Below are 24,010 nucleotides of genomic sequence, written 5' to 3'. Positions count from 1 at the left end.
TCTGGAGAAAAAGTCTGTTTTATAGGTCTTTTAAAACAAAGTATAATTAAAACTATAGCTTGCTGCTTATTCTGTGTCTTAACTTTAAATGTACAAACCTTTGCAAATTTAAACTCATCAGGAAGTAGATAAAATATTTGTCTTTGATTTTCTTTCCTAGTTAGACTCTGCAAGGTACAATCAGTATTGGAATTGGTGTTAAGGATATACTTGAACTTTCATTAGCTCTTTTGGTGTTTTGCTTTTTTTTTTTGTCCTCTCTCCTTTTTTTTAGTTCATTATCTCCTTTTACAGATGTTCAAATATATCACTTCCTCTACTAGAACTGTGTGTACAGAACAGAATTTGGCTGTTTTTCATGAGAACTACATGCCAAGTTAAGTCCATGCTGACAGTGACTGAAAAGAACAGTATCACTTTCCTCTGCTGTGTGTTTCTGTTCCCTCTTTCATGCCATCACTTGCATGCATGCAATGGTCCTGTCAAAGGAAAAAAAACACCTCATATCTAATTTATGGCAACTGTCCATATTTAGATCAACTGAAAGCACTGGTAAAATCTCAGCCTGGGTACAGATGTGATTGTTGCTATAAATCTACTTCAAGTTAAATACATGGGAGGGACAGAGATAAAGAATAATGTTGGTACAAGGGCAGAAGAATATAAACTGACAACAAGAAAGTTGAGCTGGAAATTAGGAGAATGTCAGAGTACTGAGGTTCTGGAGTAACCTTGCAGGATAGTTGTTAAAACTGGTAACATTTATTCAAAGGTTTATCATTTTTTGGAGGAAATTACATGTTTGCTATGAGAACCACAACTGGTCTTAATAGCCAGATGTCCTGTTCTTAACTGGCTTGGTTAGGCCTCCAGCAAAACCACACAATTTATGGCACAATTTATGTTACGAAGGAAAGGTGTCAGTTAAAGCAGTGATTTTTGTAGTTTCTATTTCCTGCGTGATATTGGCTTGCATAGCACTTCTGTCTCAGATTAGATGACAGTTTCTCAAACTGGGTTGTGACCCTCTTACAGGAAGATAGGTGAGCCAAGGGAGAATTTTCTAACAATCCTGAAAAGCATTCATCAGCTTATAATGTAGTATAGTAGATTTTACTTAACCATCAGTTAAGTAAATATAAACCAACTAGTTTATGGCTGAGCTAGGAGGAAACTGAAAGAAATGTGGACAAAGAAAGCTTACCTCTAAGGATCCTGAAGCCAAAACTACTTCCTTGTATGTCTTCATTATGCAATAAATATTGGAGTAAATGGTGTTTAAAAAAAAAAAATAGTAGAACAGACTATGAGGGACTGAACCAAGGGATTAATATAGGTAATTTTTTTATACTCTGAAATTTCATCACTTGGAGGTGATACAAGAGCGGAGCCCACGTGTTTTGGTCTGTTGTTGAGTGACATTCCTGTCTTTTTTAGTGCAGTTATGGAAAAGGCTAATATCAGAGATGAATTGCAGGGGCAGGTATCTGCTCATGTTGTTGTGCAATATATTATAAAGATCTCCTTTACACGGTATTCTGCAGTTGTGATCACTATGTTTCAAAGAAATTGCCTCTTTTCTGCTTTAAGGCAAAGAAGAACTAGGATGGTCAAGCTATGGGGAGAAGCTTTTTATGAGAGGAGACTTAAAGACTTTGGTTTGTTTAGCCTTGCAACATGAAGCTTGGAGGAGTATTATTTTTAAATATACTGGAAGGAAGCAAGTACTTGAGGAAAGGAAGAAACTTTTGTATTTAAAAGATACATACTAGATATGCATTTAAAATATTCAGATAAACATACACACTGGAAATTGAAAGGCTGCTGGTCTCCAGGGATGTGAAGTTTGGGAACTGTCTTTGAAACAAAGGTAGTATGAGCAGGGAACCTAAATTGTTTCAAGATTGAGCTTGTCAAATTACTGGAAAGGATTGCATGGTACTGTTCTGGAATTTAGAAATTAACTTTGGGGAAGGATGAAGGTAACAGGGATTTGGTCATTGTAGACGTGTTAGATCGCTTTTAACTCTCTCTTTCAAAGTTTCCAGTGCCAGTTTCCTGTGGCATGTTATAATCTTAGAGTTTGTTGGTCTTTTGTGCTAAAGTTATTGTATTTTGAGTGTGATGAATTTTTTTTTTCTTTTTGTGTGGTATACGGTGATGTTGAGGATACTGTCTTGTAACAGATGCCCTTCACCCAAATCAAGCATGGTTCACACAGTTTAGGATTGCTTTGAAACACTAAACTGAGTAATCCACGTGATGGTGTACAGCCATATGCTCTTGTCTCAATGTATTTTATTCCCTTCCCCTTGTTCCCTCCTGATTTCTTATGTGAATATGACAAATAGACAACTTCTGCTTCGAGAGACAACACTGCTGAGGAGGAAGCATCACTACACTGCTGCCCAGAGCACGTGCACGCGTTCAGCAGCACCAGCAGGCACCTTGCAGGGCAATAGTGTACTGCTCTTTAAGAGTGCAAGCCTTCCATTTTTATGAAAGCCACTATCGTCTGCCTGCAGTGCAAGTCTGTTTGTTAGGAAGCTTAGAACATCTTGCCTGTACTTGACTGAGAGAAAAATAGCTCTTACTGGGTGATCCTAAGCACAGGAGGAGATGGTCAATGCTTGGAAGAGTTTATAAGTCAGTGTAAAGTAGAACCATTTTTACAACCTGATTGACAGGCATAGTCTCACTGAATTCATTGCTGAACTATTCAGAGAATTGAGCCTTTGGAAAGGAAAAAATAATTGCTTTGGGCAGTACCACTTGGTCTATGCACTTCTTGCTTAGACAGAATGATGAGTTATCCTTTAACTTAAACAGTGTACTGCAAATATTTGATTTCTACTGTATCTTTATTTGTAAGCAATTAATGCTGTGTTTCTAAGTTTTCACTGGTTACTCAAGGGGCCCTCCTTCTGATATGTAAATTGGCTTCTGGGCTTCTGTCCCCTTCCCCAATTTTCTCTCAAATATCAATAATTAGTCATAGTAAGATTTGAGGTACTGGATAGGATGTGCCTGTAGAAGCATTTGATTAGAGTACCTAACAGAAGGATGACTTCTCCAGGTTATGTTGTCTGTTGAAGTTGTGGTGTTTTGAAATTGTTACTCTTAGGGGAGAGAGGAAGGGTGTTCATTTTCTGGAATCTTTGGTGACTCTTAACTGACTTATGATTATAGAGAACTTGGATGGTGCCTTTTGTCTCTCCTAATCTTTCTATATTTTCTGAGGTTTCTAGTCTTGTTGACCCTCATTGCAGGGTGGTCTGCAGCTTAAGAGGATTGGACTTTATTGCTGAGATGGTCCCTTATAATACTGTATTTCTAAATGAGAAGAAGAAAGCTAGTGCTTAAAACGTAGAATCGCATGATTCTATGTTTTATCTGGTCTATACTGTTTGGTACTGCGTTTACTTTGTTTAGCTATATAAGTATAGCTAGTAGGTATAGCTAGGTATAGATAAAGCTAATTTTTACATTACTTGATAATATTGTATTCTGTTTTGACATTATTTATAGCTAAATTATTTTGCCAAGTTTAATGAAGATTTAGAGGTTGTTTTCCCCCTTCTCCCCCCTTATCCACACAGGCAAATAATATTAGTAGTTATTTCACCTGTGTTTAACAAGTTCTTGGCCAAGAATGCAGTGCTTTCAAGAGCTTCATCAACAAAGCTGGCAGCTTATTACTTACTAAGAAAAAAAGTAGTACATGGGAGTCTTGGATGGTAATAAATGTTAGGGTTTTTTTGACGCCTTTCTTCATGCTGCCTCCAATTCTTTCTTTATTGGGACACTTGATTCCTGTTTACTTTAATGAAGACTAAGGAATATGGATCTTGCAGACCGCATCTGTACCTTGTCTCCTGTCTACTCAGTCCCTTCTATTCTACAAACATAGACTTTAAACATTCTGGTGTGGGAGTTGGGACTTTTTTTTGGTGTGTTATCTTCCTGGCAGTATTTTCTTATCTCCATGAGCTAGGCCATCTGTGTGGAATTGCTGTTGACTCCCTGGGAAAGGAAAGCACATCAGGGAACCACAGCTTAATTCCTTCTGTCTGGTCTTTTCTCATTGCTTTTTATTTGAAAGGGCTGTAGGATATTGTTTAGTCTGCCTTTCTGCCTAAAAGAAGGATCCCTTTTTCCATTTTTGATGCTAGTTATTAACTGGAGAATAAAACATTCCAAATTATATCTTTTAAAGCTGGTGTATTTCTTCTGTCCCTTTTGTTCCTTTAGAAAGAAGCCTTGACATTACTATCTCTGCTAATGGTGAATAAACTGACATTGGTCCCTGATCAGTGCTGCCATATCTACTCGTTGGCCTGTCCAAATATTTTTACAGTATAGCTAAACCAGTCTAATGGGAGGGCCATTGAATGGGATAGTCCTGTTCCTCACTTGCTGAGCTACAGTCTCCTGCTGCTTCTCTTGTGCAGGTGTTAGTGCCCTCCTGAACTTGGTCTGGAGGCAAGAGGGAATAACTGATTGAGCTCCCTGAACTGGGTCACCCTGGGTGCGTCAGACAAATATCAGTGCCAGCTGCTGGCATGAAGGAGGATGCAGGAATGCACAGCCAGAGAGGTGGGGACATCTCCTGCTGTGACACATACATAGTAGTTGAATCAATTAACCTGCACCATAAAGCCTGCACCCTCAGTGAATTGTGTAAATGCCTTGCAGTCACGGCCAGCTAAAACCAAATGGAAGGATTGGTCTGAACTGAGAAGCAAAACTTGACTGTTGATTAACCCTGGATAACGAGATTCATGACTGCACAGTCTGAGTATGTTTTCCATGCACAACAGCTCAAGGGTAGCCAGACAAATCTTCCTTTACATGGAGGACAGAAAGGGCAATTTGGAATATATTTTTAAAATGCTCTAAATCCCTAAGTGGTCAGTGAGCAGATGTAAAAGAGAACTTGGAGATGAGGAAGCAGACAATTACTTGACTGTAAATAGCAGCTCATAAAACTGTAATGTATAGGGATAGTTACTAAGGCACTTGGTATGAGATTTGCGTATGTGACACACACCATGCTTTGTTTGGAGATTTTGTAATACCGTGTTTTGGTGCCTTGTTAAAAAGCTCACTTCAGCAAAGGAGAAAGAGTATTTTTATCATTGGAAATTTTCTCAACTTAATGTGTTTATAGATTCTATTGGATGGTGAGTTTCTTTGTGTATTTAGCTATCATCAAATCAATAACGGGAGGGGGAAAAAAAAAAGAAATTTTCACAAGCAAAAAATGACTGTGCCATGTTTTGTGGCACGTAAGCTCCTGGGTGTATGTCTCTGTTCTGGTACTGAAAGGTTAGTAAGGCACCTCTGGATTTTACAGTGATTCTTTGTACCCAATAGGTAGTAATGAAACTTGGAGAAATCTATTTCATACTTCTAACTCTTATCGTTATTTCGGAAAACTGAGCCATAACCAGTTTGGGGCTTTGCAGTCCCATCTTTACCTCTTCTTCCAGTGATTAGGTTTTACCCTTTTACTAGCAAGTGTTTGGTGAACAATTCAAACCTACTGCTCTGTTAATTCATTTTTTCAAAGACACTGAAAAAGCAGCATTTTCTTAGATAAGCATCTTTTAATGTATCTAACAGGTGCTACCATGCTACAAATGCTATGCATTTGTGTTCTTGTGTTTGTGCCCATTCAACGTAGATGCCTTCTAAAGTCAAAATCTGCATAAAAATTCTGTCTAAAGGTACATTATTATCTTTCATTAAAATCATCAGTCATATGCTATAAAACAGGGAGGTTTTGAGAAGGTGAAATAAAGGGAAGCTGCTCATTGCTATGAAAGAGTGGATGAGGTAACTGAGAACTGGTGTTACCATCAGACTCTTCCTCCCCAACCTGTAGGACGAATGCACCAGACATGCTTCAGAACCTATTGCTATAAAAGGGAAGCTTAGCAGGAACCTTAAGCATTTTTTATTTATGAAATTGCAGCAACAACAGTCTTTGCTTAGCGTCACCAAAAAAAACAAGTGTTTGTTCTGCTCATGTGTTTTAATGTTCACCGCAGGTTCCTGATTTAAAACTCCCAAACAACTTATGACTGAGCTGTTGTGTTCAGTTCTGAGTCAGATGTACTTCATGTACACCCTTTAACATTTAGAAAGACTCTTTTTTTCATAAACTCATTAATTTATGAGTTAATGTTAATCTCTGAGCTAGTTTACAAACTTCATAAAAAGTCCAAAGAGTAAAATAAAGATAAAGTACTAAAGAACAATAGAAGCATTAAAACTCAAACTGTGGCAGGAAGTACTAGCACGGTGTATTACGTTCTTTATTTACATGAATGTGTACTTAGCCATTGATCTTGTAAGTACATGTATGTGCAAGCTTCTTTTTATTACTCTAAATGGCAATAAGGGTAGTGCTTTGCTTGAAAAACTATTTCCCCCCCGCCATTCCTCTGGCTTTTGCCCTTCCCCCATGGGTGTAGCTATTACTTGAACCAATTACAAGTGTGAATACTCTGCTTTACTAAATGAAAAGATGGTATCTTAAAAGTCTTCAACAGATAAACATACCTTCAGACCAGCTGGATTCCAGAAAGCTTCAGTCCAAACATACTTAATAAGAAATTATTAACATAAATTAATGGCTATGGAGGATCCTCTTGCACCTCTCCCGAGAAGCCTGCATGCTCGATTGGCTCTCTGAAATGCCTGTACACCAATGCGCGCAACATGGGGAATAAGCAGGAGGAATTAGAGATCTGTGTGCAGTTGCAGGGCCGTGATGTCATTGCAGTTACAGAGACATGGTGGGACAGCTCACATGACTAGAATACTATCATGGATGGCTATGTGCTTTTTAGGAAAGACAGGTCAGGAAGGCGAGGTGGTGGAGTTGCCCTTTATGTGAGGGAGCAACTAGAATGTGTGGAGCTCTGCCTAGGGGTGGATGATGAGCGGGTCAAGAGCTTATGGGTAAGGACTAAAGGGCAGGCTAACATGGGGTGACACGGTGGTGGGGGTTTACTACAGGCCACCTGATCAGGAAGAGGAAGTCGATGAGGCCTTCTACAGACAGCTGGAAGTAGCCTCACAATCACAGGCCCTGGTTCTCATGGGAGACTTCAACCACCCTGACACCTGCTGGGAAGAGAGCACAGCTAGGCACAAACAGTCCAGGAGGTTCCTGCAGAGCACTGAGGATAACTTCTTGACCCAGGTGGTGGAGACGCCAACAAGGAGAGGTGCATTGCTGGACCTTGTACTAACGAACAAAGAAGGTCTAGTTGGAGATGTGAAGGTTGGGGGCAGCCTTGGCTGCAGTGACCATGAGATGGTGGAGTTGAGGATCCTGCGAGGAGGGAGCAGGGCAATGAGTAGGATTGCAACCCTGGACTTCAGGAGAGCTAACTTTGGCCTCTTCAGGGACCTACTTGGAGGAATCCCATGGGGGAGGGCCCTAGAAGGAAGAGGGGTCCAGGAGAGCTGGTTAATATTCAAGCATCACCTCCTCCAGGCTCAAGATGGGTGCATCCCTCTCAGGAAGAAGTCCAGCAAAGTGGGCAGGAGACCTGCATGGATGAGCAAGGAACTCCTGGCAAAACTCCAGCAGAAGAAGGAAGTCTACAGAATGTGGAAAAGGGGACAGGCCACTTGGGAGGAATATAGGGACGTTGTCAGAGTGTGCAGGGATGCGACAAGGAAGGCTAAGGCCCATTTGGAATTAAATCTGGCAAGGGATGTCAAGGACAACAAGAAGGGCTTCTTCAAATACATCAGTAGCAAAAGGAAGACTAGGGAAAATGTGGGCCCACTGCTGAATGGGGTGTGTGCCCTGGTGAGGAAGGATACAGAGAAGGCAGAGTTGTTGGATGCCTTCTTTGCTTCAGTCTTCACTGCTAAGGCCAGCCCTGGGGAATTCCAGACCTTGGAGACAAGAGAGGAAGGCTGGAGAAAGGAAGACCCTCCCTTGGTGGAGGAGGATCAGGTTAGGGATCGTTTGTCCAAACTTGACATCCACAAATCCATGGGCCCCGATGGGATGCACCCACGAGTGCTGAGGGAGCTGGTGGATGTTATCGCTAGGCCACTCCCCATCATCTCTGAAAGGTCCTGGAGATCAGGAGAGGTGCCTGAGGACTGGAAGAAAGCCAATGTCACCCCAGTCTTCAAAAAGGGCAAGAAGGAGGAGCCAGGGAACTCCAGGCCTGTCAGCCTCACCTCCATCCCTGGAAAGGTGATGGAACAGCTCCTCCTGGAGGTCCTCACTAAGCATGTGGAGGACAAGAAGGTGATCAGGAGTAGTCAGCCTGGATTCACCAAAGGGAAATCATGCTTGACCAATCTGATTTATAGCCTTCTATGATGGGATGACTGGCTGGGTGGATGAGGGCAGAGCAGTGGATGTTGTCTCCCTGGACTTCAGCAAGGCTTTTGACACTGTCTCCCATCGCATCCTCCTAGGCAAGCTCAGGAAGTGTGGGCTAGATGAGTGGACAGTGAGGTGGATTGAGAACTGGCTGGATGGCAGAGCTCAGAGGGTTGCAGTCAGTGGTGCAGCGTCTCGTTGGAGGCCTGTAGTGTCTAGCTGGAGGCCGGTGTCCCCCAGGGGTCAGTCCTGGGTCCAGTCTTGTTCAATATATTCCTCAGTGACCTGGATGAAGGGACAGAGTGCACTCTCAGCAAGTCTGCTGATGATACTAAACTGGGAGGAGTGGCTGACACACCAGAGGGCTGTGCTGCCATTCAGAGGGACCTGGACAGGCTGGAGAGATGGGCGGAGAGGAACCTCATGAAGTTCAACAAAGGCAAGTGCAGGGTCCTGCACCTGGGGAGGAATGACCCCAGGCACCAGTACAGGCTGGGGGTTGACCTGCTGGAAAGCAGCTCTGCAGAGAAGGACCTGGGAGTCCTGGTGGACCACAAGTTAAGCATGAGCCAGCAATGTGCCCTTGTGGCCAAGAAGGCCAATGGTATCCTGGGGCTGCATTAGGCAGAGTGTTGCCAGCAGGTCGAGGGAGGTGATCCTGCCCCTCTACTCAGCCCTGGGGAGGCCTCACCTGGAGTCCTGTGTCCAGTTCTGGGCTCCCCAGTACAAGAGAGACATGGCACTCCTGGAGAGAGTCCAGCGGAGGGCTACAAAGATGATGAGGGGACTGGAGCATCTCTCCTATGAAGAAAGGCTGGGAGAGCTGGGCCTGTTCAGCCTGGAGAAGAGAAGACTGAGAGGCAATCTCATCAATGTGTACAAGTATCTGAAGGGGGGGGCGTGTCAAGAGGATGGGGCCAGACTCTTCTCCGTGGTGCCCAGCAACAGGACAAGAGGCAATGGGCAGAAACTGAACCACAGGCAGTCCCATCTGAACATGAGGAAAAACTTCTTCACTGTGAGGGTGACAGACCACTGGAACAGGTTGCCCAGAGAGGTAGTGGAGTCTCCTTCCCTGGAGATATTGAAAACCCGTCTGGATGTGATCCTGGGAAATATGCTCTAGGTGACCCTGCTTGAGCAGGGAGGTCGGACTAGATGATCTCCAGAGGTCCCTTCCAACCTAAACGATTCTGTGACTCTTGTCATTTTCCAAGCATCACCCTTCTTATAGAAGTTTTGGAGAGCTTCAAGCTAATAGAGCAAAGACAATTATAAACACTGTGTATTGAGGAAAAAAAATTGCTTTGTTGTTTGTTCTAAAAAAAAAAAAAAAGGATATTTTGAAGTAATTGGTATCCATGTGGCTTGTAGAAACATGAAGAACCTAGGTAAGTAATTGGAAGATGGGAAATAAGGAATAAAATGCCCTATTCTGGCAGCAAATATGCTAGATTGTTCTGCTGGGTGAGTGGCAGATCACTGCTTCATTACATAGTTAAATGAAAGCAGTTAAGTCTTTCGCACGAGTCTGCAATGTAATGTTTCTTAAAACCCACATTTCAGTATGGACGCTCAGGAAACTGTACTACAAAAGTATTAATGACAGCGTGGTACTGAATGCAAAACACTTCTCAAAGTTTAAGGTTATATGTACTTCCACATCATAAAAGGTCTCAAATTACATATTTGAGAGATCCAGATAATTATTTCAATCACTGCAGTGAAAATCCAGATAAATGTCTGTGCAGTTACTGTGGATTTACAGCAACGCATACAGTCCAGCTCTTAAATATTTGGGAAAAATAACTTACAGTATGAGAACATCACGTTAAACATCTCTAGAAGTAAACCCAGTAGGAATGATTTTGTGAATTTTAAATGCTGCAGCAATTTTCCTTAGTTAAATAGTTGCAAAAGGAGGAAGCAATTTCTCATAAAAAACAGATGTTACCAGGATATTTTTCTTCATGCTAAGGTGCCCAATTAATGCTATTTTAACCTCCTTGCATTGAAGGGACAGAAGCAGATCCACTGATCCTGGCAAAAGAGATTTCTTGTCTTTTCACGTTACCTTCAGTTGTTTTTTTGACATTGGCCGGGGGGGGGGGGGGGGGCGGGAATCACCCGCTCAGCTATCTTTCCCTGCTGCAAATCCCCTTTGACAGAAATTGCTAACTGCATTTCAAGTTTGTAGACTAATATTTCAGCACAAGTGTGTCTAATTTACAGGAATAGGACACTAAATTTTGGGAGAGGTTGTTTGCTCTGCCATGTCTGAAGTGACTTGAAATCCTGAAGGGTTCAGCAAAGAGAGGAAAGTCTGAGGAAAGACACAGGTGCTCCCCATCTGCTAATAGGCGTTTTTGGGAAGAACATGGATAGTTCTATGGTTGAGTTGCAGTTTCTTTCACAGGCTGATCTAAGTGTTATTTAAGTCTCTTTCCATCGAGTGAATGCAATTTATAAAAAGGAAAGCAGGCAGTAAATAATAGTAAAAGCAGTAGCAATTGGATCTTAATACATCACATCTTCAGAGTTAAGTAGTTAATATCTGTTTTCTAAGCTACTTCAAAAAAATGTCCCAAAGTGTTAAAGACAGACTGAAACCTCTTGGTACTTTTATGTCAATGTAATACCCTTTCCTTATACACATCCCTTGCTTCCATTAAACTTTGTCTTTTGAATGCAGTCCTTCTCAGAAAATTGCATGAATTCTCCCATGCTTGCACTTTTGCGGCCGTAAATGTTAGAAATTCATTCTTCGTTAATTCAGCATCTCTGTGGCCAACTTATACCTCTTTTGGAAGATTCTTGGGATGAGGGTTTCTCTTAGCACAGAAGGAACTAACCTAGAAAACACAATGTACAAGAGTTGGGGATGGGGAAGAATACAGGACTTAGTATATGTAATGAGTCTCTGCCATCCCTAATTCTTATCACAGAATCACAGAATCGTTTAGGTTGGAAGGGACCTCTGGAGATCATCTAGTCCAACCTCCCTGTTCAAGCAGGGTCACCTAGAGCATATTTCCCAGGATCACATCCAGACGGGTTTTCAATATCTCCAGGGAAGGAGACTCCACTACCTCTCTGGGCAACCTGTTCCAATGCTCTGTCACCCTCACAGTGAAGAAGTTTTTCCTCAGGTTCAGATGGGACTGCCTGTGGTTCAGTTTCTGCCCATTGCCTCTTGTCCTGTTGCTGGGCACCACGGAGAAGAGTCTGGCCTCATCCTCTTGACACTCCCCCTTTAGATACTTGTACACATTGATGAGATCCCCTCTCAATCTTCTCTTCTCCAGGCTGAACAGGCCCAGCTCTCCCAGCCTTTCTTCATAGGAGAGGTGCTCCAGCCCTCTAATCATCTTTGTAGCCCTCCGCTGGACTCTCTCCAGGAGTGCCATGTCTCTCTTGTACTGGGGGGCCCAGAACTGGACACAGGACTCCAGGTGAGGCCTCACCAGGGCTGAGTAGAGGGGCAGGATCACCTCCCTCGACCTGCTGGCAACACTCTGCCTAATGCACCCCAGGAGACCATTGGCCTTCTTGGCCACAAGGGCACACTGCTGGCTCATGCTTAACTTGTCCACCAGGACTCCCAGGTCCTTCTCTGCAGAGCTACTTATATAGTAGTATATATATATACTACTATATAATAGTTCGGAGTGTTGGACCACCGCCTCCTTGCCCAGGTCAAAGGCTTGCTGCTGTTCTTTAGTCCATTGCCACTGGCTACTTTTTTTGGTCAAACGCTGTAGTGGCCGCATTAAATATGCTAAGTGGGGTATAAAAGTCCGCCAAAACCCAAAAACGCCCAAAAAAGCTTGAAGTTGTTTTACAGCAGTGGGAACAGGGTACTGTTGAATAGCATTGTGCACTCTCTCTGGGATTGCTTTCGTCTGTCCCCTCCAGACTATCCCTAGGAATTGCACACTAATGTCCGGCCCCTGTACCTTCTTAGGGTCCACAGCCTACCCCCGCTCCTGTAGGGTCTGTACTAGCAACGATAGCTGTTCATGCACCCGTTCTTGAGAAGGTCCCATTATCAAAATATCATCAATATAATGATGGACGGTACACTCTGTAAGGGGGTGGGGGGAGATCAGCTGAGACCATCTGGTGGCAAATGGTGGGGCTATCTTTATAGCCCTGAGGAAGGACTTGAAACGTATATTGCTTATTATTCCATGTAAATGCAAATTGATCTTGCGATTGTGGGGATATAGCAATGGAGAAGAATGCATTTGCCAGATCAATGACAGCTTTCCATTCCTGAAAAAAAACCAGAGTTACCATGTCAGGTACTACGGCCACTAATGGTGGGGCAATTTTATTGAGCTCCCTATAATCCACAGTCATACGCCATGAACCATCAGGCTTCCGAACAAGCCAGATAGGACTATCGAAAGCCGACAGGGCAGGGCGTATTATTTGAGTATGCAATAAAGCATCTATAGTTTCCTGAATCTCCTTTTCCCCACCAGGAATCCTATATTGCTTCACTTGCACCACAGTGGGGGGAACCGGTAAATCCACTGGGTCCCATTTTGGATACCCTCTAATCAAAGTGATGGATCACAACTGTGGTAACACAGGACTTTTTCCAAAGGAGAACAATCCTTGCAGGGTCTGAATATCTCTGCCCAGTAACATGTCGATCCCCAAGATGTACTCGTGAATCGCTGCTAATAAAACAGAGGTAGAAAATGGGGGGGTTTTGCCAATTGCTAACGTAACTACAGCCCGTACCGCTGGGGTGGCCGATCCTCCCAACCCGCACATGTGGGTAGCGGCCTTCCCCAGAGCTACTGCACTATGTAATACAGTAACTTCTGCCCCAGTATCTACTAAAGCAAGCACAGCAATTTCTCCTCCAGAGCGCCAGCAGATTCACAGGGGTACATAAGGGCGTCAGTCCCCTCCTCCCCGGATGGTAAGCCGCAACTGGCGCTCGTATTGTGGGGGACCCGCCTCCCCCTCATTGTCTTTTGGCTGGCAGTTTCCACGCTGTGGCTGGAGCGGGTGGGACGGTAGGCTGTGTCCGATATTGCTGATTGGCAGGTAGCCGCTGCCACCGCTTAAACAAGTCAGCAGTAGAAAGACCGTTTATCTCATCACATAATCCCCCTGCCTGCAGCAGATCAGTCCACATCTGTCTCCTCGTTACCTTTCCACTCAATTTAGTAGTCCCTGCCAATTTTTTCACCTTGGAATTCCAAGCTGCTCTCGCTTGCTTAGTATCCGGTCCACCAACAAGTGCCAAATCCCTTATATTGTTTACCAAAGCCCCTACTGACCCAGTTGCAGGCATTACTGTGCCAAGTAGTAATGGCTTTAAGGCACTTGGAGCCCCTCTTAATAATTGGGTTTTCATCTGCCACGTTATTTCCACACCATCCGGTCTGTCTGCATCTGCTAACCCAGTTGCTACCCCGAGCTGCCGCAACGCATTAATCCCTTCCTCAAAAGTACGCCACACTCCCACTGTAGTGGCTAGTTCACCTGTGGACGGGTTAGCACCCACCACAGCGGCACATAACCATTGATCTAATGTTGGAGCTTCAATAACATTTCCTGCCCCATCCCGCACAGAAGTTAATTGGGTAAGATAATACTGTACTTGAGCATTGGTTGATAAAGGGCTCATTGAATTCAGCTCCTCTCTTAAGAGAGTAAGTGATCCGGCACCTGCATCCCATGCCCTCACTAACCAGGCTAACAAAGACTCCCCAGGCTGCTGCTGGAAAGTAGTTAAAAACTCACACAATTCCTTGGGGGTATATGTCCGAGATTGCTCCACTGTATTCCCATCTACTTGCCTCTCCCCCTTCAATTGCACAAGAGGTGGGTCCTGGGGAGTAGCCGGTTCTCCTTCTAATCCAAAGTCAATCTCCGAGTCAGATGAAGTGCTCCAAATATTGCCATCCCACTCCTCAGGGTCCCAGGAGGGTCTAGTTATCATTGCTCTCACCTGGGCAACAGTAGCTGGGGCTTTACCATAGTGCACACGGTGTTTGTTAGCCGCTCGTAAAACCAATTGCTCTACCCTATGGGTTAATTCCTGAGTCTTTTCAGTCTGGGTTGTAATCAACTCCTGTGCTACCACCTTCACGTCACGCAAATCTCCTCCTCCAGATCTTTTACTCGTTGCTGCAAAGATGATACCTCATTATCTAAGGCTCGAATGCCCGTCAGCAGTGCCCACCCTAATTGTCCGGCTAGCTTCTGAGCTGCTTCCGAAGCGGCACAGAAGGGCATAGCCTGTAAAGCGGATTCAACCGCCTTCGGGGTAACGTTTTCCCCTTGTGCCAACTCTGGCCAGTCCTCGGGGACTGCCAGAGTGGCAAGCAATGCAGCTACCGGCCCCCACCGCTCAGTCTGGGGCCATCCTGGCAGCCGCAGGCGAGCAGTCTCTCCTTGGCTCTCGCCCTCCCCCTTTGCTCTCCTTGGCCACAGCATTGCCATTTGTCTCCTGCCGACTGCGCCAACTGTAAGGGTAAGGCAGGGGCAGTGCCTGGACTCCCGGCAGGGACGGATACACAAGCACAAGGCACACTAGGGTCGATACTGAGCGTTTATTACCTCTGCGTCTGAGCGGGGGTTCCCCAGCGATTTCCCGATCGAGGCAATAACGGAGTGGGAGAGTCCCTGGCACCGCTGAGCATCGGTCCAGGGCGAGGAACGCCTCGGGGGGGCACTATGTGAGGTTTTTATGGACTACACACATGCGCAGCAAGCATATTGAGCTCATCGCTGCTTCTGATTCAAAGCCCAGGTGCAGCGCCACACTGGCACGGGCTCAGCCACATGACGATGGGTCAGCATGCCCCGTAGATGCTCCTTTTCCCATGGAATGGTCTGGCTAGCTTCCATCGCCTGTCTCCTCGACATTCTTCTGCATTTTCCCATACATGGGGAAAGAGAGAGTCATTGCTTCTCCTGCCCATAAGCAAGGGCCCAGAACACTATTGTGAGCACGTCTCTGCAGCAGTGCAAATATCTAAATGTGTGCTCCAGCTGTCTTTCCCCTAACACAAAACTGTTCAGACCTTGCAGATCAAACCCAGAGTGTCTGTTGTAGGGAGAGCTGTTGTGGAGTTAAACTGAACCAAGTGGAGAGGAATGAGATACCCTAGGTTATCCTGATTAGTCTTCTGCTACCAATTTAGGATGACAGATCTTCCAGAGGTCCTGTGTCTTGTCTGCCAGTCCCATGTGAATGTCTTAGATGTCCAAGGGTGTCTCAAATAGAACAAGGTGCCTAAGATTAGGTAAATGAAATAAGTCTTCTAGCCTACATGTAATGGGATAGAGGATGTGGCTGGCACAGTCTAAAGCACTTCTCTGTCCATTCAAGTTTGTAATAATAGCATGTGTATTACACTTTGTCTGGTGAACCTGGCCCTTGACAATTTTGTGTTATCAGTGGTACAGTGCTACCCCTAAAACAAGGATATACAGTAGGACTATGTACTCAGCAGAATTGAGAAACTTTTTTCTTTTTTAAGACAAAGGTTTTTTTCAAGCAATGTAAAGTCATCTCACTAGTTCATAACTTTATTTCATGAAATAATGAAGAATGAAACCTGATTGCTGATCATAACGTTGAAAGAAAACCAAACCTCAAACCTTACAGATTGTTGGTTGCTTCTCTCAGAGTTTGCTTCTCTCACTGCCCATGGCTGCATTTGAATGCTTCTCAGCTGGTTTTGGCTCCTCTAGAGTCTGTTTCTAGCAGTTTGTTTAAGAGGACCTTCTCACCCTGCCTTCTGCAGACGAGGGTCATTTAGCCTTGACTCACTGCGTGTCTCAATTCAAGACTGAGTTTGTCACTCAGATTTCTGTATGGAGTCAGTATTGTAATGCTGGCACTGGTGACCCAACGGCATAAAGTATTCTCCAGCTGATCCAACCATTTAAATCCAAAAATCTTGAGTCTGATTTTTCCCATATAGCATTTGATTATCTTTGTTTGTCCCATAACACAGTCGCTTATCGGCTCTCATCTTCTGTTTTCGGTCTGTTGTGCATTCCTTAATTCGTTAATTACTTCATCAGCATACTTGGCACGTGTTCATTCTCCTGTCGTAAAGTAGCGTTATGCACTGAGTTCATGCATGATGCGTAACTTCCAGTGAACAATTCCTGTTTGGCACTTCATCATTATGTGATGCCCTTCTTGCAGATGATGCACACATCAGCCCACAGATGTCTGTGGCAGTTGTAAGCAGTGAACCACACATACAGATTAGCTCCTCTTCGAGGTATTGGGTAGCGTTACACATGCCTACATGTTAAACCCCTGTGTAGATAGCTTTGGTCTAACCACTACTAAAAAACTACTTTAGGGGACACCCATTCTTTGGCCAACAGGATGGGCTAACTTCAGATTTTCTCATCAATATAATTGTGCAATTCTGCAAATTTTTCTTACAGTGACATAAACTAAGTACAGAATTGTTAGGGAATTCTCAGCAAGGGATTGATTTAGAAAATTTACAAGGAAATCTCAGCAGTATTAGAAATCCTCATTTTTCTTTAACACAGCAACTAGATTATTGGAGATTTCTGATCTGAATATGTATGTACATATAAGCAGCAGCAACAGTTGTATATGTCAATAGTAACGTGCTGGAGTCAACAACTTCCTTGTGTTATTTCTGATTTGTAACACAATCACCATTTCTTGTTCCTGAATACCTATCTATTGTTTTCACCTTCAAAATCTTCCTACTTGGCAAGATGATACAGTAACTGTAATTCTTGATGTGATGTCTAATCTGTGCTTTTAAAGGCCAAGTATCCCTCTTCTAAAAACTAAGAAAAAACTTGAGGATAGATTAAAGTGAATATTGAGATATTGTCTTGATTGGAAGAAACTAAGGACTGTTTCTCTTGGAGAACAACAACAAATTTAATATGTTTGTGGAAGGAGAAGCCCAGATATCGTTTGTTTTCCCAGTAATGCAATGCATGTATTTGTCAAAAATCTAATGGTCTATACAGGTGATACCTTTCATTTACGGATAAGCTGAAATGTGTGGGCATATGTATGTGTGTATGTTTGCGTGATGTAAAACCAATGCTATAACTTATCTTTTTTTCTACCTGTAGCTATTTTCAGGTGCTATTCTAGATTGCACAAAAAGGAGCAATGTATTTTAGTTAATAATTTGGAGGTACAACTGTTTCACCACCACAGTAGTAGCTATAAACTACTTCTAATTCTAAATGTCCTTGAACCAAATACTTTTCCTCATTTTTTCCCTCCTTTTTTTAGTGGTCAGTTCGCTGTAGTGAAAAAATGCCATGAGAAGAGCACTGGTCAGCAGTTTGCAGCGAAATTCATCAAGAAACGGAGAACAAAATCCAGCCGGCGAGGAGTGAGCCAAGAAGATATTGAGAGAGAAGTTAACATACTAAAAGAGATTCGACATCCTAATGTGATCGCACTGCATGATGTTTATGAGAACAAAACAGATGTCATTCTTATTCTGGAACTGTAAGTAGCTCTAGACCCTTGGGAGGAGAAACAGAAATTTTCTTTGTGTTAGAGAAATAGACGCTTTCTCTTAAGAGTCATTATGATTTAATGAATGTTCCTTACCAACCCAAAAGAAGATTGGTAATAGAGAATTCTTTATTTTAGATCAGAGTTGTAGCTTCTTGATTTCTGTGCAGTCTTTCATTGCAAATGCACTACAAAAGTAAAACCACATTCTAGTAGATTTAGGAAACTTTTTCTGTGTGTTATTTTAATCATCATCAATATTTGTAATCCAGAACAATAGCCTAGGAGTAAACAAACTGATCTGAAAATAAAAGCAGAGGAAAATACAGTTTCTAGGAGTTAAATCAGATGGAGCAATTTTGCTCTGTTTTATGCTGGTGTGATATCAGAATAACATTACTGAATTGTTTTTTGTTTTGGGTTTTTTTTTTTAACACACACAACAGAAAACAGAATTTTCCCAGTTCTGCCCTGTTGAAATGTAAACTGAACTGTCATATTCTTGTTTTAGTTCCCATTTTTCATCCAAGATTATTGCTAATGGATTGAGGTAAATATGTCAGCAAAGAACACTTCTGCATTGTTTCAGTCCTGGCTTCAAGTTCTCAAAGATTGCAAGTTCAGAAGTTGAGCATTACTCACTCTTTTTAAAGGTTGACAATGTCAGCTAGTGGAGACATGCATGTCTTTACATTGTTTGGATACTGACACAGTCTGTATTATTGCCATGTTGCTTTAGAATATGTTTTGTGCAAGCAAAAGCAAATTACTTCATATCAGTGCAGATGCAGATCACTACTGTGAAATCTGATACTGAGTTGATAAGTGTGTTGTGTCTTGTTCCTTTTGCACATCTCCCACTTTTGGAAGCTGACACCAGAATGTTGGACAGCACTGTATCTTTTCTTTGGCTGCTCATATGATTTTACTTATGTAGATTATGTCTTTCTGTTTACTAACTTTCATAAATAGTATTTCCACTTACCTTTATAAGGATACTTCAGTGCAGCATATTTTCATTAATGTATGCATAGATTTACAATGTAGATTTAAGAAAGAAAACTGGGTAATAACATTTGGAATTTTATCTTTTCTGTGATATACATATTTATAATTCTGCCTCGTTATGTTGAAACATTTTCACACTTTTAGTCCAGTGTATGATTGTTTACTGTACTTGTAACCTGGGGTTTTTGTAGTTTCAGAAATATACATATATATTAGTTTGTCAACATCATGTGTTTAAACATGTAGTTTAAACATGTAATTTAAACAAATAATTTATTTTTTTTTTATTTTTATTTTTTAAGGACAAAAAGCTAAGTCATATTCTTCTATAAAGTAAAACTTCCTTACAGTTAGTATCAGAAGATCTACTACTCCTGAGTTTTGTTCAGGACTCTTTAAATGTGTCATGAATATATAGCAAAATTAGTGTGACTTGTCTTTCCCTCCCCATTTTATATTTGCTCTCACATGAAACGACTTATTATTTCTCGAGTTGTTTTAAAACCATTTCTGTGAAAATAATATTTTTCAAGTGCCAGGGTAAAGTCTGGAGTGTAAATGTATCCAGTATGACTGTGAAACTGATGTATGAAACTGATGCTGAGGCTCTCTCTTGCCTGAGGAGAGTTTTTAGCAAAAAGATTTTAGCATTAAATAGGGCCAGTATTTCCATATCAAGACACTTCATACCTTCTGCAATTAGACAACTTTGACTCCCCTCCCTACTCTTCCTGTCTTTTGTAATTCCCAAGCTGTCCACAAGATAGGTGTGTTGATGGAAGCAAGAATAGGCCCTAACATTCCGAACTATGTATTCAAATTCTGTATGGTTTTGTTTCACCAAGTTCCCAGTATATTTTTCAGTAAGGAATCGTTTGTTCTTTTTTACTAGCAGCTAATGTTTGCAAACCTTACCATTTTATGAGTAAGATTATATCTATCTAGGTACACAAAAATCCCTAAGACTTTAGGTTCTTAAATTCTTCAGAAAGCTCATGCAGCCACACAAAATTATTTTATGCTTTTAAAAGGAACATTTTTTCCTATCTGTAACCTCATTGTGTTTATTATATCAGTCTACTACACTTTTCCATACTGCTATGCAAGTCTTGTAAGTTGAAGAAATGCTATTGTGATATCACAAAGGTAACATTTATTTAGATAGAGGGACAAAATGGAAAAGGTGACATGCTAGCAATCACTTTATAAACTGAATATATTAGCTGCTGTAAGGGCAACTTTTATAATTCTCAAAATCGCAATGGTAGTATGTAAAGCTATTGAAAAGGGACACTTTTAGTTATGATCACAAGATGAGAGAGTATATCACATACAGATACGATTTTGTGTAAATGAATTTTTCTTGAATTTAGAAAGAGATTAAAACTCAACATGCTAGCTATGAAAAGATCATAACAAAATAAAAATCCCAGAGGGAACACTGCTTTCATATTAGTAAGCAAGTGTAATAATTTGAACAGTGATGATGACAAGCATTTCTGATTTGTAGTCTTTAACAAACCCTGCTAGCCACAAAAGGCATGCCACTACAGCTGTCCTAGGCATGCTGCTACAGCTGTCCTTTTAGTCGCTGTCAATAGCTGTTGTCATACACAGTCTCAGGATGGTGTCTCTGTTGCCTATTAATGATTGATTTTTACCTCTTGGTTCAGCAAATGCTTTGTAGTATTGCGTGCCAGCTTCTTGGGGAAAATGTAACCTTTTTATTTTTATGCATTATTAATGCTGTTTCTTAGACATGAGCAACTGACTGTAGAAGTTCTCACTTCATTCGCTTACTGTAAATGTATGTCAGCTTACAATTAAAATATTCAAGGTAGCAATATGTTTCATTGGGGGAAATATGTGAGCAGTTCATTAATTATTGCAGTGGCATTGTCCTCTCAACACAGAATGCAAAGCAGAGGTGCATGTCAAAAATTTTATCCATATTGGGGATTTTTCCCTTGGCTGCCTTATGCCAGGAAACTGACCTATATAAAATTTACAAAACATTTGATTTCTGAAACTTTTTAAACCAAATGTTTAATGAAAAGATTCAGCAGTCACACGCAAGCATGAGATATCCTTTAAGAGACTCCCTTTGAAAGTCTGTTGGTATATTTGGGGAAAGCAGACATTTTCATATTTCTAGGTCCACTTAGTGGCATGTCTTCTTGATTTGAAAATACTTTTGAAATTTCTACTCTCTGGTTTCTCTCATAATCTTGCAAGGAATGCTGTGCATATTAAATGTGAGCTGGAAAACTGTGGAGCTCTTCCTCATCTAACTTAAAACAATAAGACTTATTTCTACTTTTTCTCCTATCATGCAAGTAATTGAATCAATCCCATAGTCAGAATTTTATGGTTATTTTTTTGCCTGGCTGCAGCACTCAACCAGCTAGTCTCTGTTATATGTTAGCAATACTAAGCTCTTTCCAATGAGCTTCACTGAGGCCATTATCTTATCAGACTTCACAGACTGTAGGAAACACAGATGCCTCTGTTGCACAGTAATAGTTATTTTCTGTCCTCCAGCCTGTTCTGCACCTACTTGGTTCCCTTTTCACTGACCTGCTTGGTAACCTTCAATACATAGGATCTCGGTCTCTTTTCTTTTGTTTTTCCTTCTACTTTGATGTCTTCATTTAGATTGTAGACCCACAGAATATGCTTGCTATGTGGTGTTTAGTAGAGCCTTGGTTATGGTTTCTAGGTGCAACTCCAAAGAATTAATACCTTTGTCCTAAATTGTAGTTGTTTAGAATGTTGAAAGATAATGCAGATGTTCTCACCTTTTCAAACAGCATGATTATGATAGCTAACTCTTTTCACTAGAAAGTTATGGATAGGATTGTATATTTGTGCTTTTCTCCTCAAAAAACATATCTTCATTTTTGAATTAGAATTCTTAATTTAAGTCCATTAGCTTTTGTAGCATATTTCGGAATGATAAATATGTTTTTAAAAATAAAAAAGAGAGGGAAAATGCTTTAAAAGTTGCAGCTGAGAAAGAGAATTACATTAACTTACAAGTGGTTGTACATTAAATATTAAAACTGACACTGACTTTTTAAAAGTTATCTCCTGTATACTTTCTTTAAAATTTAGTCCTCTGCATCCAGATGTCTCAGGAACAGAGTTGCCACCTATCAGTACCTCCATAATGTCAACCAAAACAGAACAGAACCAGGAGAAAATGAGAGCCTCATATATAAAAATTCTGATGATGTCATGAGTTGCTCATTGAAGCATAAATAATCACAAATAATGGAATCATTAAATTTCTCTTCTATTTTATCGGGAAGTTAACTTACAGTAGTCCAAGTATAATTAAGACAAGCTGATTACACTTGTACTAGCTTGACTTCCAATGAAGCTTTAAATCAGCTCTGAGGGTTTTGTTAAGCTTGCCTATAAGTCATAAGGTTGTTCTTGAATGGTTTTGTACTGAATTTTGAGAATGATTCTTGGGAACTTACTGCAAGGTAACAGAAAGCAAGCTCTGCAACACTAACTTCTAGATGTTGTGCCACCTTTTGACTTCAAAATCCTGAATTATAGGCCCACAGATAGATCCACAAAGCTAAGACAGCTAAGAATAAAGACTTCATGGGGCTAAAAAGAGAGAAGCTAGAGCAAGTGTGACTCTAACCCACTGAGCTCATCTCAGAAGATACGTGGCTTCTGGGCTCTGCAGTCACTAAGCTAAATGCATGATACTGTTGTACAAAGAGCAGCCTGTATATTAAATTCAGATGCCTTGGGCAGGATTTAAATACTAAGGCATTGGTCTAGGCCAAAGTGTTGGTAATCCTCTGTGCACAGTAATTAAATTCTGGGCACTTACAGAGCTTCAATAATGAAAACCTAAATACCATCCCTTTTTGGGTGCAGAAAGATTCACATGAGTTTTCAGGCCTCCTTCTTAGGTGAAACTTAACTGTTTAAATCCAAGTCCAATTTTTGGTGCCTACATTCTTCTGGGTATTCTGATGCCAGAGCTGCTTGTTCAACATATGGGAAGAATTTAGGTGCCCTAAAGAACGGAATTCACAACAGTTGGTCTGTCCAGGAGAAGCTGGACAAATGAAAATGCTAAGGAGTAGGGATGTCATAACATACCTTAATTTTTCTGGTAGCTAGATATAGAAAAATTAGTGGGTAGGTTACTTGAAAAGCAAGCAACTCCTGTGCTGCTCTTTCAAAATATTTGGTAAACTTCAGAGGAGTTGCAGCTGCACAATTCATAAAGGCTGTTAAATGAAGTGGATGTAAAGATCTATAACCTTAAATAAAATGGAAGTAGCAATATTTAACATTGGTCTTGGGCTGACAACTTCAATTTTGAAATACTGTGAGTTGTCATACGAGAGCCATGCAACTAAAAAAATCCTCAAGGAAACAATTTCTTTTCTTCTGCAAATTGACAGAACAAATTTTTGGGTTAGACAAGAACACTGATATCCCATAATAGAAAAGTATCCAGATAACTTATCAAATTGAATCTGCTTACAAAAATTTGAATAAATTGCTTCCAGAATTTTCTTCAACTTCTCTAGTCATTGCCGTTTTGAAATCTAAGCAAGGTTGATTAAACCTAATAAGTTTGAACTTTCGTGGTTAAGCTTGTTCAGACAAGGTTTTTTGCTTAAAGGGTTTTTTAACTTCATCAGAAAAGCTTAGATAATCATTAATTATCATTTAGGTGATATTACAATATGAGCAGTGTGATCAACATAGCATGTGACTGAGTCATTAGGAGGTGTCACCACTGGTTGTGAAGGTTAATTGGGTCCAAGTTCCCGGTGTAGGTTCCCATAATGACCTCCTCTGGGAGCTGGGCATTAGTTCCGTATCATGGTTAAGAAGGCCTGACAACTGGCAAGAGCACTATCCAGAAATCCTTTCTCCACAGGTATGATATATTTTCTTTCCCAGAGGGAAATATGTGGGTTGCGAACACATCTGTTGGTTTTCCTTTGGGAAGGCTAGGAAATGCTTTTACTGCTGCTGCATTTTATAATAATACAGCTGATCTGAGGCTTTATTTTATTTGCACCAATTCAGGAAAGTTAGCACCTTTGCCTAGAAATACCATGAAAGCAACATATGCCAGCTTT

General features: G+C 41.4%; 1 protein-coding gene across 9 annotated transcripts in view; it reads left to right on the top strand.

Moving 5' to 3' along the window:
• LOC104142460 (death-associated protein kinase 1) overlaps window positions 1-24,010 on the top strand; it is a 72,914-nt gene that overhangs the window by 5,348 nt on the left and 43,556 nt on the right. For 7 of the 9 annotated variants that reach the window (XM_068925096.1, XM_068925100.1, XM_068925095.1 and 4 more), the window contains one exon: window positions 17,646-17,867. In XM_068925096.1, the coding sequence (XP_068781197.1) occupies window positions 17,646-17,867 (222 nt within the window). Of the gene's footprint in view, window positions 1-17,645; window positions 17,868-23,744; window positions 23,806-24,010 lie in introns of those variants that run through there. The other 2 variants (XM_068925101.1, XM_068925102.1) reach the window with 2 other exon arrangements.

This window comes from Struthio camelus, chromosome W, assembly GCF_040807025.1.
Source record: "Struthio camelus isolate bStrCam1 chromosome W, bStrCam1.hap1, whole genome shotgun sequence".
Classification (NCBI taxonomy): Eukaryota; Metazoa; Chordata; class Aves; order Struthioniformes; family Struthionidae; genus Struthio; species Struthio camelus.
Note: the sequence above shows the minus strand (reverse complement) of the source record. Positions and strands in the feature narration are given on the sequence as shown.